General features: G+C 46.4%; 1 protein-coding gene across 1 annotated transcript in view; it reads right to left on the reverse strand.

The window, feature by feature from the left end:
• The window catches only part of RNF212B (ring finger protein 212B), a 36,618-nt gene that overhangs the window by 18,102 nt on the left and 4,350 nt on the right, over positions 1 to 14,166 (reverse strand). The window contains exons 2-3 of the mRNA XM_060256516.1: positions 3,342 to 3,482; positions 2,921 to 2,973 (exon numbers count right to left, since the gene is read on the reverse strand). Coding sequence (XP_060112499.1) covers positions 2,921 to 2,973; positions 3,342 to 3,441 — 153 coding nt within the window. The 5' untranslated portion in view covers positions 3,442 to 3,482. The remainder of the gene's footprint in view (positions 1 to 2,920; positions 2,974 to 3,341; positions 3,483 to 14,166) is intronic.

A 14,166-nucleotide genomic window follows, 5' to 3' on the forward strand; every position in this document is an offset into this window, starting at 1 on the left:
TCCGAAGAGTCTCAGGGCGGCTCACAATCTCCTTTCCCTTCCTCCCCCACAACAGACACCCTGTGAGGTGGGTGGGGCTGGAGAGGGCTCTCCCAGCAGCTGCCCTTTCAAGGACAACCTCTGCCAGAGCTATGGCTGACCCAAGGCAATGTGACTAGTGTACAACACACTCCTGGCATCTCAGAAACCTGCATTTTAAGAATTAGGTCCAGGTCCAGGATTACTTCTAAACTCCAAACCTGATATATTTAATAGGTTGTAACTGCATTCAGAACAAGTAGAAAATCCAATACTACAGCACCGTAACCATCAACCAACTGCATTTATCCCTCAGCATCTTCAGTTTTAAAAAGGACTAGGCAGTAGGTGATAGGAAAGACTCTGCCTGAGATCCTGGTGAGCTGCTGCCGTCTAAGTGAACCATATTGACCTTGATGGACCAGTGACCTGATTCGATACAAGACAATTTCATGGGTTTGTATATTCATGTTTGGCCTGGATTACATTTCAGTTTGTTAACCCACATGCAGCCTTTCATGTCCTCCAAACTCTGATTATGGGCTTTCCTTGCCTCCCCTAGAAGTAGATGGAAAACAGAGATAGAGTTGTGTGTCATCTGCAGATTGACAGCACTGTACTCCAAATCTCTAGCTGATCTCTTTCAGCAGCATCCAGCAGATGTTAGATAGCATGGGAAGCAAAATGGAACTCATAGGCTAATAGCCAAGAAGCAGAGCAGCATCACCTGACACCGATCTAATCTGCTAGGAAGGTGCAGAGTCAATATAAAATAGTGTGTCCCTCCCCCATCCTGATCAGATGGCAGAGAAGGATGCCATGGTCCATGGTACTGAAGGGTTTTCATTCCCCCTGTCAGCAGCCCTGCAAAGGTCAACAAACAGGACAGCCAAAACGTTTTAAATAAGGAGGCCAGACTGATAGGAACTCAACTGTATGATAGAGATTTAGCTTGGAGAAATGTCGACTGCGGGGTGACATGATAGAGGTTTACAAGATTATGCATGGGATGGAGAGGGTAGAGAGAAGTACTTTTCTGCCTTTCTCACAATACAAGAACTCGTGGGCATTCAATGAAATTGCTGAGCAGTCAGGTTAAAACGGATAAAAGGAAGTACTTCTCCACCCAAAGGGTGATTAACATGTGGAATTCACTGCCGCAGGAGGTGGTGGCGGCTACAAGCATAGCCGGCTTCAAGAGGGGATTGGATAAAAATATAGAGCAGAGATCCATCAGTGGCTATTAGCCACAGTGTGTGTGTGTATTTTGGCCACTATGTGACACAGAGTGTTGGAATGGATGGGCCATTGACTTGATCAAACATGACTTCTCTCATATTCTTATGAGATGATCTGCATCCTGTTTGAGCACTTTGTCCTCAAAATGAACGGTTTGATTTGGGGTCCAAAAAATGTCTAAATATAATGGATCAAAGAAGGGCTTATTTAACAAACATTTTAGCAATGCCTCCTTTTAAATTTAGGGATAGAACCCTGCTCAAATGAAGTTGTGATTAGAAGAAGAAAAAGATATTGGATTTATATCCCGCCCTTCACTCCGAAGAGTCTCAGAGCGGCTCACAATCTCCTTTACCTTCCTCCCCCACAACAGTCACCCTGTGAGGTGGGTGGAGCTGGAGAGGGCTCTCCCAGCAGCTGCCCTTTCAAGGACAACCTCTGCCAGAGCTATGGCTGACCCAAGGCCATGCTAGCAGGTACAAGTGGAGGAGTGGGGAATCAAACCCGGTTCTCCCAGATAAGAGTCCGCACACTTCTCCACTACACCAAACTGGCTCTCTTACAATCACCTCCCCTTCCTCCCCCACAACAGTCACCCTGTGAGGTGGGTGGAGCTGGAGAGGGCTCTCCCAGCAGCTGCCCTTTCAAGGACAACCTCTGCCAGAGCTATGGCTGACCCAAGGCCATGCTAGCAGGTACAAGTGGAGGAGTGGGGAATCAAACCCGGTTCTCCCAGATAAGAGTCCGCACACTTCTCCACTACACCAAACTGGCTCTCTTACAATCACCTCCCCTTCCTCCCCCACAACAGTCACCCTGTGAGGTGGGTGGAGCTGGAGAGGGCTCTCCCAGCAGCTGCCCTTTCAAGGACAACCTCTGCCAGAGCTATGGCTGACCCAAGGCCATGCTAGCAGGTACAAGTGGAGGAGTGGGGAATCAAACCCGGTTCTCCCAGATAAGAGTCCGCACACTTCTCCACTACACCAAACTGGCTCTCTTACAATCACCTCCCCTTCCTCCCCCACAACAGTCACCCTGTGAGGTGGGTGGAGCTGGAGAGGGCTCTCCCAGCAGCTGCCCTTTCAAGGACAACCTCTGCCAGAGCTATGGCTGACCCAAGGCCATGCTAGCAGGTACAAGTGGAGGAGTGGGGAATCAAACCCGGTTCTCCCAGATAAGAGTCCGCACACTTCTCCACTACACCAAACTGGCTCTCTTACAATCACCTCCCCTTCCTCCCCCACAACAGTCACCCTGTGAGGTGGGTGGAGCTGGAGAGGGCTCTCCCAGCAGCTGCCCTTTCAAGGACAACCTCTGCCAGAGCTATGGCTGACCCAAGGCCATGCTAGCAGGTACAAGTGGAGGAGTGGGGAATCAAACCCGGTTCTCCCAGATAAGAGTCCGCACACTTAACCACTACACCAAACCGGCTCCCTAGTTAGTTATCCCCTCTCCCAGAAGATTTAACCAACTAGAAAGGGCAAGGGGTGATACGAAAGGTATAGCAGCAACACTTTTCACAGTTCTGTTAATTTTAAGACTCCCCTGCTTTATATATATATATAAATTAACCATTCATTAGCCCAAATTGATATCATACTAGCCAGATAAGAACCCTGAGAGAAAAGAAGGTGGCACACCTGCCAGAAAAGCCACTACTTACATTATCGTTGAGAAGCAAATATTTGCAGCTTGTTCCACAAGATGGGCATTTATCTGCCAGGATTAACACAGAAAGATGTCAGTGTAACCCCTTGAAAATTGCCCAAAACAATACAGAATGTTCAGAGAAGACAAAATGGATCAGTACTCTTATAATATCGAATCCCATTATATTAAAGAAAAGCATTGTGTTTTTCTTATATTTGAACCCTCAGGGGTTAAGATTCTCCATGTGGCTGCGTGATGTTTAAAATTAATATTGGAAACAATTAGCAACACATTAAATGTGCAGGATTCAGGAAAAAAATATGAACACATTGTTTGTGCTTGTTTTGAAGTATATTAGATAAAGAGAGATAAAGCGGAGATTATTTTAGTTTTATTTCTAAGATGTGGTATGAACATGTTGTTTTCACTCTTACCTGTGCCAGCACATTTCTTGCAAAATATGTGTCCACAGCTGGTAAGACAAAAATCAGTTCCTTCTTGGACAAAACACCGGTTGCAATGAAACCAGTCCATGTTGCAAGAAGAAGCTGTGAGGCAGACTTCCCACTGAACTCCTGTTCGGAAAGATAGTCCAGGAGGACATGTTACAAATTCTGGGAATAGGAGAGATGTACAAATGGATAGCAGAAGAGCTGTGAGATCACCACATACTAGGAAATAATTATGGAAGAATAGAGGAATTTGGGGAAGAATGGACAGACAAGTAGATTTGCATAGTATGACTTGGGAAAATTTACAATTGGAGTATTCATTTGTGGAGAAAATGTATGGGTATATAGTAGAAGGATGGAAAGCATCCACATCATAACTGCTATCATTACCTACCAAAATTGTCTACCATTAATTGTTTGTTTAATTACATGAACTTTGGGAAGTTTACAGCAATCAATAGATCAGTTGACACTATGACCCAGACAAGCTAAAGCACTTCCGCTGAAGTAAACTATTAGATTTCTTTCAGTTGGTTGGTTAAGCACATGCTGAAATCTTTGCCATTGAAATAGCCAACATTTTAGAGGGCAGAACTATAGCAGGAAAGATTTAAAATATTCTAAATGTCACTGGATGCATTTCTTCTGTTTCCTTAATTGTACATCCAGGGCACCCTGGTACAACAGGTGTGACACAAAAAGCTTACTTGTGAAGCATGGATCCTCACAGTGCTTATATGGAGCTATATCAAATTACAATTTGCATGTGTGTCAATGGATTGCACCATAATTGTTATGAATCCTGAGTTTTGTGTTTGTAATTGTTGCACAAAAATCTAGAGTTTTTCAAGAGGGATTTTAAAAGACTTATTAAAAGACTAAAACCATATTACATAAATATATAAAATAACAATATGAACAACATCAGATAAACACTGAGCAGTACAAGTACAATAAATAACATGCCCTACTCAAGTTGCCAGCTAAATACATTAAACACAGGGCTATTTTTGTAGGAAAAGCCCAGCAGGAACTCATTGTATATTAGGCCACTGAAACAGTGCACAACTAGGTATTAGCAGATCACATCACAGATTAGGAAGAGTCAACCTGAAAATGCTATTAAGAATAAAAGTCAAGACATGGATCTGTTTGGATCTTCACGATTCTTGCAAGCAAGACATAAAATTACAGTTCATTTTTAGCCAGAGAAACTGCAGAATGAAACTCATGAATGCAGTGGTTTGTGGAGCCATTATAGCACACGAGAGACAGGGCCTTCTCTACAACGGCCCCTATGTGGTGGAACCAGCTACCGGAAGAGGTGAGGGCCCTGCGGGATCTTACCCAGTTCCGCAGGGCCTGTAAGACGACCCTCTTCCGGTTAGCCTACCCCTGACTGGATAAATGTAGCTTTCTAGATTTCTGTGATAACTCTATAGTTAATACTAATTTTAAGGTTTTAGGTTTTTAAATGCTTGATTTTAAATGTAACTAATTTATTCTGATTTTATTGTTTTGTTGTCTGTTGTAAGCCGCCCTGAGCCACTCGTGGGAAGGGCGGGATATAAATCCCGGAAAAGAAAAAAAGAAAGAAAGAAAGAAAGAAAAAGAAATTCATAGAAATTTGGCACCAATGCTCACAGATCGTCATGATCAACTCAGCAATGTTCACAACTGTATGGGGAGAAAGTTGTCGTGATATGAAAACCTACATTTGTGTCATCATGTATCCTTTTGAATCCCTCCCCCCCACGACCTCTAATCACAACTTATATCTATCCCCGCAAATTACATTGCAAAAATAATAGAGTCATCTCCTCATGGCACTTCAGTAGTGCAAAATCATAGATCTCAAACATGGATCCTTATTTTTGTTTATGGAGTTATCTCAAATTCAGCTTCTACAGACTGCATCTTGGATCTAATATCCTTGTAGTGCAAAGTCTAGGTTCAAGATGCAGGTGTTAATGGATTCTTATTTTCACAGACAACCCAAACAAATCATAAAAAATGGGTTGGATCCCAAGGATAATTTCTGTGGATGGGAGTGGGGAACTATTTTTTTTCTTATTCCTGCCTTCTGCTGCAGACCTGTGACACCTCCCAGCTGTTCTCAGGGGTACCATTTCCCCCAGGTGCAGAATTTTGGGAGTTATATTGGGGTGCAGAGGGAGAGGGGAGTCCCACTCCATAGATGGAAATCCTTTCCATTCACAGAATTTTCTATAAGATGCCTCACATCTAAGCCCAAAAACGGCACAGTCACATTTAGCATCTCATAGCTCTTTTCTATAGCTTCCAAGCAATCTGCGGACACTTGCTCTATGATTATTGCCCTGAGCCTGCTTTGGTGGGGAGAGTAGGATATAAATCCAATAAATAGCTTGTGGGATGTGAATATGATGTTATATGAATTAATTATACTGTTGTGGGGGGTGGGGGAGGAAGAAGGGGACAGGACAGGATATGAACCTCAGATGAATGGGCAGTTTATGGACATAGATGCAAGCTCCATGTTGATGGTGGATTCGAGGTGTCTCCATGTAAAAACCATTTCTTGGGTCCATGCTTTTGTGCCGCAATGGCACCAGGGTGTCCTGAGGCCTGCAATTTTTATGGATTTGAGATACGTAAGGATTTCTTATGGTAAAAATAAGTATTAAAAATCATTCAAATCCAGGATGATCCTGCTGGATCCAACTTTTAGCTGTGAGGCAAAATAGGGACAATGACGCGTGAAGGGCAAGTACGAGAAATTAGGGACAGCCCCTGGTTACATTAACACCTGTGCGCATTTTCGGTCTCCAGTTCTCCTGATAGTAGAGAAATTCATGTTCTGAAAATTAATGCCAAAAGGGATTTGCCAGAAGAAGGAGCTCCCTTTTCATGACAAGAGAGAGGTACCTCTCTGTTCCTCTGTGAAGAGCTACCCTCCTCAAGAACAGCGCTCATTTTCCCATGGGGTTTGTTTGACGAGCTAAAAATTACACATTCGGGGTTTATAATTTCATCCATACATTCGATAACGTGCCATTTAAACCTTCTATGGGTTCCCTAAAAAGGCAAATGGTTCTCTTTTCCTCCCTGGCCTTTCCCCCGCCCTTTCCTTGAGGCAATTTTTGTTACCTCAGAGCTGAGGGAGAAAAAACTGTCAAAAAGAAAAGAGGCAGGAAACTGAGGGGGGAGGGGCCAAGAGAATGGCCCTGAGGGGAAGTGGGCTTGGGGGCGTCGATGAAGGACGCGAATGTAGTTATGGGGCGAGAAATACGCTTATAGGATGAGGCAGGGTTAGGGTTGCCAATCCCCAGGTGTGGGCAGGGGATCCCCCGGTTTGGAAGCCCTCTCCCCGCTTCAGGGTCGTCAGAAAGTGGGGGGAGGGGAGGGAAATGCATTCTGGGACCTCCATTATTCCCTATGGTGACCGATTCCCATAGGGAATGGAGAATTGATCGGAAAGTGTCTGGGGCTGCGGGAGAAGGCTGTTTTTTTGAAGTAGAGGCACCACATTTTCAGTACAGACCTCTCCCCAAAATAACCCCCCAAGTTTCAAAAGGATTGGACCAGGGGGTCCAATTCTATGAGCCCCAAATGAAGGTGCCCCTATCCTTCATTATTTCCTATGGAAGGAAGGCATTTAAAAAGGTGTGCTGTCCCTTTAAATGTGATGGCCAGAACTCCCTTTGGAGTTCAATTATGCTTGTCACACCCTTGTTCCTGGCTCCGCCCCCAATGTCTCCTGGCTCCACCCCCAAAGTCCCCAGGTATTTCTTGAATTGGACTTGGCAACCCTAGGCAGGGGAGATAATGGAGAGGGCTTCTGGGTAGGAGGAGGCTGTGAATGGAGTCTGGGAAAGAACTGGGCAGGAAACCTCAAATGGAGGAATTTGGAAAAGTGGAAGGCATTGAAAATAGGGCAGGACAACTGCGTTGTATGTGTGTGGGGGGGGGAAGTAACAAGAGTGCCTACAAAATATGGGACCATCTGTTTCGGGTCCTGGGTTTGCCCCCATTTTGGGAGGTGGGGGGGGAATAGCCCATGGAAATATTAGCATGAGGTTTTAGACTCATTCTTCAAGCTTCAGTTCATTTCCCAGAGCAGGGGTGGCCAAACTTGCTTAAAAAGCCACACAGAATAAACATCGGAAGGAAGGAAGGAAGGAAGGAAGGAAGGAAGGAAGGAAGGAAGGAAGGAAGGAAGGAAGGAAGGAAGGAAGGAAGGAAGGAAGGAAGGAAGGAAGATAGATGGGGAGGGAAGGAGAGCTGGAAAGAAAGCAACTTTAAATGTATTCTCCAAGCCGGCCAATGGGGCGTTGGGGGCTTTGAGAGCTGCACAATATGTGTAAAAGAGCCATATGTGGCTCCTGAGCCACAGTTTAGCCAACCTCTGCACCAGAATCTACAAGGGAAACTATGGTAGATTCTAAGGTTTCCAAAAACCCAACAAAAGTGCCTTTGTGGGCTTTTTTTTTTTTAATTTAAAGAGGGACTGTAAAGTACTTAGGAATTTGACCTGTGTACATTCAATCTAAACTGCAGCATACAGTGTTTTCCGGTTGTTTTTTAAAGAGACTACACACAGAAGTTGCACTTTGACCTTAATAGCCTGGTAATAGGATAATGATGGTTTTCTAGTAATACATTTAACCAACAGGGGAAAGCTTGCAAGTCTGTGGAGAGTACGCTATGGCTTGGCAGACAAAGACAGCAAGTGGAGAATATTGGTGTTGAAAAAAATGGAAATGGGTTTGGTGCATGAACTTCAGTCATTGAAAGCTGGCAATGTCCTTGTGAAATACTGCCAACCTTGGAGTTCCCAGAAGGGAGAAATGTTCAGGATACAGGCGTGGAGGGGGAATGAACGTGAGAATAACTAAAATTCATAGAGTTGGAAGGAACCTCAAGGGTCATCTAGTCCATGGGTGGCCAACGGTAGCTCTCCAGATGGTTTTTCTGCCTACAACTCCCATCAGCCCCAGCCATTGGCCGTGCTGGCTGGGGCTGATGGGAGTTGTAGGCAAAAAACATCTGGAGAGCTACCGTTGGCCACCCCTGATCTAGTCCAAGTCCAACCCTATGCACAATGCAGGAACTTCACAAATACCGCCCCCCCCCCCCCCAGTGACATACATCTCCAGTGTCCCTTGCTGTATGCCCAGAAGATGGCAAAAACTTCCAGGATCCCTGGACAAACTGGCCTGGAGAAAAATTACTTCCTGATCCCAAAGTGACAGTCAGCATTTCCCTGGGTGTGCAAGAAGGGCCCACAAGAACTAAGCACTGATGCAATCCTTCCTAGTTTCTACACTCCTTATCATGATCTGCCTATTCCCCAAATCAGCATTGCTGTCAGATGGCCATCTAACCTGTTTCAAAACCTCCAAGGAAGGAGAGCCCACCACCTCCCTTGAGATTTGAATCCAGTAACAACATAGAGACCAACAAGATTTGTGTGTGTGTGTGTGTGTGGGGGGGGGGGGGGGGTTATGAGTTTTCAAGTGTCAGAGAATGGGAGTTTTGACTCTTAACCCTACCTGCCCAAATCTTGTTGATCGGTAAGCTGCTTCTGAACTTTTTTTTTTTTTTACTGCAAAGCAACAGGGCTACCTTCTGAAATTAACAATCAAAGGAGGGTGCAGTCAAGGCTGGCCCTGCCCCTAGGCAAACTAGGTGCTTGCCTAGGGCGCCAGCCTTCTGGGGGCACCAAATTGGACACAAATACCCTGTGACTCAGAGATGTTATCAGTTCAGGGGGGAGTGCCAGAAGTTAGCTTTGCCTAAGGTGCCAGACAGTCTAGGGTCGGCCCTGGGTGCACTAAGGGAAAGACAAGGGAACCTGAGTGAGACAGAATATAACCTTCAGTTTTGGACCCTAACCTGCAAGAGGAGACTCAGTTGTAAATATTTAAATATACATGCTTAACACATATCTATCTATCTATCTATCTATCTATCTATCTATCTATCTATCTATCTATCTATCTATCTATCTATCTATCTATCTATCTATCTATCTATCTATCTATCTATCTATCTATCTATCTATCCATCCATCCATCCACCCACCCACCCACCCATCCATCCATCCACCCATCTATCATCTATCTATCATCTATCTATCATCTATCTATCATCTATCTATCATCTATCTATCTATCTATCTATCTATCTATCTATCTATCTATCTATCTATCTATCATCTATCTATCTATCTATCTATCTATCTATCTTCCTTCCTTCCTTCCTTCCTTCCTTCCTTCCTTCCTTCCTTCCTTCCTTCCTTCCTTCCTTCCTTCCTTCCTTCCTTCCTTCCTTCCTTCCTTTGTACAACACAACCATGATGGTGGGACAGTCATTCCTTCTGTCTTGGGAACCGGGCTGACCTTGCCACTAGACAAACTACGGCTCTGGCCTTCTGGGGCACAAAATTGGGCGTCCCCATGTGACTGGATGACATTATCAGTGCAGGGAGGGGGGGGGCACCAGAAGTTAACCTCCTTAAAAGCCCCTTTTACAGAGCTGCAAGGGAGAGGCAAACTTATTGACAACGCCAGCAGCTGCCACATCAGGCAAGTTGGGCAAAGAGCAGCTCAGGCTGCAAGCAGGGGGGAAACCGGGGCGGGGGGGGGGGCCAGCCTGGGGCTCCTAAAGGCTTGGGGACCCATAGGTCAGTGCCAACTTGGCATAATTGTTAATCCAGCTCTGTTGGGAACCTCAGAAACTGCAATTCCAGGGGGGGACAGCAGGAGGCAGGTGAAAGGCCTTTAAGAGAACTCCTAACACCCATCCCAATTACAATTTCATACTGATGGGCAAACATCTTGATTTAGAATGCAGAATTGTATAAGGAAGAGAGAACCCAGAATGTGACCGGCCTGAAGTACAGGCTACTCTATATTTCTGTGGACTGGAAGTGGGGACCCAGAACCTGTAAAAATAAACAGGACTCTAGTGGCCCTGGACTGGATGGACTGGCTAGCCTGATCTCATCAGATCTTGGAATCTGAACAGGGTTGGCCCTGGTAAGTACTTGGAAGGGTTGAACAGTGGAGGTTTGCCGTTGCCTACCTTGCTTTATATTTATGCAGATGGGATTGGCAGCCAGGTAGATTTTCTGAGAAAGAAAATGCTGAGGGGTGTGGGTGGGTACTGCTGGTGGATAGGGGGCAGGAGTGCTTAAAAGCAAGGTGGTTTAAAAAGAGGAGAGGCTGCTGATAGGAGGGCGATTAAAGGTTTGTGGAGGACTGTGGGTGGCTTTAAGAGAAAATGAGGTGAGTCAGAGGCAGGCAAGGGATGAAGAGCAGAAAGAGATTGCAAGCAGCTGCTTTGGTCCAAAGCAAAATCTAAATAAAGAAAAACATGTAATACCTTTTTTTTTTATTATTAGGGCCAGCCAAAACGTCACAAAACATGAAGAGCAGCGGTGGTTTCTGACAGGATCAAGCTTCCAGGGTAGCAATGAAGTAAAGGCTGAATCTGAATGTGTTCGACAGGAAAGAGAAGTGCTGGGGTGGGGGGGCATGTTTTTGCCAGGGGACGCATGACGTCTTTAACAATTGCGCAAGTGGCAAATGAAAGAGGTCCAGCTTTTTCAAAAGCGTGGCTCCTAAAACTGCACCCATGGAATCACTGCCCATGGCAGCAGCAAAAGGGGACAGCCCCAGATACTAAAAGATCAAGGGGAAGAGTAAGCTGAAAATGCAGAGGGACTCAAACTGGGGGGAGTGAGAGCCTCATCTGGTTTGTGGGTCACTCCTGCTTTCGTAACACTTCCAGAAGAAAGCAGAAAAGGCACTTGCCAGGATGCATGGCCCAAAAGGTCCTTTGAGGTCCTGTTGAATTGAGTCCAGAAGGATTTGGAGGAGAGGGGAGAGGAGGCAGCAGCCATTGTTGTGTGTGTGTGTGTGTGTGTGTAAGGACTGTCTCCTTTCATGTCAGCAAGGCCTGGGCACACCTGGTAGCCATCAGTTGGCTATCCCATCTGGCACTGACCAGGTCTTTTCCTTGGGTCTTGCAGGGGTACGGAACGTTGGCTCTCCAGATGTTTTTTGCCTACAACTCCCATCAGCCCCAGCCAGCATGGCCAATGGCTGGGGCTGATGGGAGTTGTAGGCAAAAAAACATCTGGAGAGCCAACGTTCCCTACCCCTGCAGGATCTAGGGGGGAGCAGAAGGGGCGATTGCCCCAGGGCACCACCAGAGGGGGGGGCGCCAAATTGGGTATGGAGTCCATTCTATCCTATGGGCCCATAAGGGGTGTGTGTCATTTTTTAATTTTGCCTCCCCCCTCAAAAAACATGTAGATCCAGTCCTGATACCAGCCTCCAGGTAGGACCTGGGGATCCTCTGGAATTACAACTCATCTCCAGATGACAGAGATCCGTTTCCCTGGAGAAAATGACTGCTTTGGAGGGTGGGCTCTGTGGCATGGTACCCCACCGAGGTCCTCTTGTCCTCCCCAGGCTCCAATGGCCCATCCAGTCCAACACTCTGTGTCACATAAGAGAAGCCATGTTGGATCAGGCCAGTGGCCCCTCCAGTCCAACACTCTGAGTCACATAAGAACATAAGAGAAGCCATGTTGGATCAGGCCAGTGGCCCCTCCAGTCCAACACTCTGAGTCACATAAGAACATAAGAGAAGCCATGTTGGATCAGGCCAGTGGCCCCTCCAGTCCAACACTCTGTGTCACATAAGAACATAAGAGAAGCCATGTTGGATCAGGCCAGTGGCCCCTCCAGTCCAACACTCTGTGTCACATAAGAACATAAGAGAAGCCATGTTGGATCAGGCCAGTGGCCCCTCCAGTCCAACACTCTGAGTCACATAAGAACATAAGAGAAGCCATGTTGGATCAGGCCAGTGGCCCCTCCAGTCCAACACTCTGAGTCACGTAAGAACATAAGAGAAGCCACGTTGGATCAGGCCAGTGGCCCATCCAGTCCAACACTCTGTGTCACATAAGAACAGAAGAGAAGCCACGTTGGATCAGGCCAGTGGCCCATCCAGTCCAACACTCTGTGTCACATAAGAACATAAGAGAAGCCATGTTGGATCAGGCCAAGGGCCCCTCCAGTCCAACATTCTGTGTCACATAAGAACATAAGAGAAGCCATGTTGGATCAGGCCAAGGGCCCCTCCAGTCCAACATTCTGTGTCACATAAGAACATAAGAGAAGCCATGTTGGATCAGGCCAATGGCCCATCCAGTCCAACATTCTGTGTCACATAAGAACATAAGAGAAGCCATGTTGGATCAGGCCAATGGCCCATCCAGTCCAACATTCTGTGTCACATAAGAACATAAGAGAAGCCCTGTTGGATCAGGCCAATGGCCCCTCCAGTCCAACATTCTGTGTCACATAAGAACATAAGAGAAGCCATGTTGGATCAGGCCAGTGGCCCATCCAGTCCAACACTCTGTGTCACATAAGAACATAAGAGAAGCCATGTTGGATCAGGCCAGTGGCCCATCCAGTCCAACACTCTGTGTCCCATAAGAACATAAGAGAAGCCATGTTGGATCAGGCCAATGGCCCATCCAGTCCAACATTCTGTGTCACATAAGAACATAAGAGAAGCCATGTTGGATCAGGCCAGTGGCCCATCCAGTCCAACACTCTGTGTCACATAAGAACATAAGAGAAGCCATGTTGGATCAGGCCAGTGGCCCATCCAGTCCAACACTCTGTGTCCCATAAGAACATAAGAGAAGCCATGTTGGATCAGGCCAATGGCCCATCCAGTCCAACACTCTGTGTCACATAAGAACATAAAAGAAGCCATGTTGGATCAGGCCAGTGGCCCATCCAGTCCAACACTCTGTGTCCCATAAGAACATAAGAGAAGCCATGTTGGATCAGGCCAGTGGCCCATCCAGTCCAACACTCTGTGTCACATAAGAACATAAGAGAAGCCATGTTGGATCAGGCCAGTGGCCCATCCAGTCCAACACTCTGTGTCACATAAGAACATAAGAGAAGCCATGTTGGATCAGGCCAGTGGCCCATCCAGTCCAACACTCTGTGTCACATAAGAACATAAGAGAAGCCATGTTGGATCAGGCCAGTGGCCCATCCAGTCCAACACTCTGTGTCCCATAAGAACATAAGAGAAGCCATGTTGGATCAGGCCAGTGGCCCATCCAGTCCAACACTCTGTGTCACATAAGAACATAAGAGAAGCCATGTTGGATCAGGCCAGTGGCCCATCCAGTCCAACACTCTGTGTCCCATAAGAACATAAGAGAAGCCATGTTGGATCAGGCCAGTGGCCCATCCAGTCCAACACTCTGTGTCACATAAGAACATAAGAGAAGCCATGTTGGATCAGGCCACTGGCCCATCCAGTCCAACACTCTGTGTCACATAAGAACATAAGAGAAGCCATGTTGGATCAGGCCACTGGCCCATCCAGTCCAACACTCTGTGTCACATAAGAACATAAGAGAAGCCATGTTGGATCAGGCCGATGGCCCCAGTCCAACACTCTGTGTCACATAAGAACTTAAGAGAAGCCATGTTGGATCAGGCCAGTGGCCCATCCAGTCCAACACTCTGTGTCACATAAGAACATAAGAGAAGCCATGTTGGATCAGGCCAATGGCCCATCCAGTCCAACACTCTGTGTCATATAAGGACATAAAAGAAGCCATGTTGGATCAGGCCAATGGCCCATCCAGTCCAAAACTCTGTGTCACACAGCGGCCAGTATATGTGTGTGTGTATATACACATATACATACACACACACACACACATATATATACTGTGTCTAATAGCCACTGATGGACCTCTGTTCCATATTTT

This window comes from Heteronotia binoei, chromosome 15, assembly GCF_032191835.1.
Source record: "Heteronotia binoei isolate CCM8104 ecotype False Entrance Well chromosome 15, APGP_CSIRO_Hbin_v1, whole genome shotgun sequence".
Taxonomy (NCBI): Eukaryota; Metazoa; Chordata; class Lepidosauria; order Squamata; family Gekkonidae; genus Heteronotia; species Heteronotia binoei.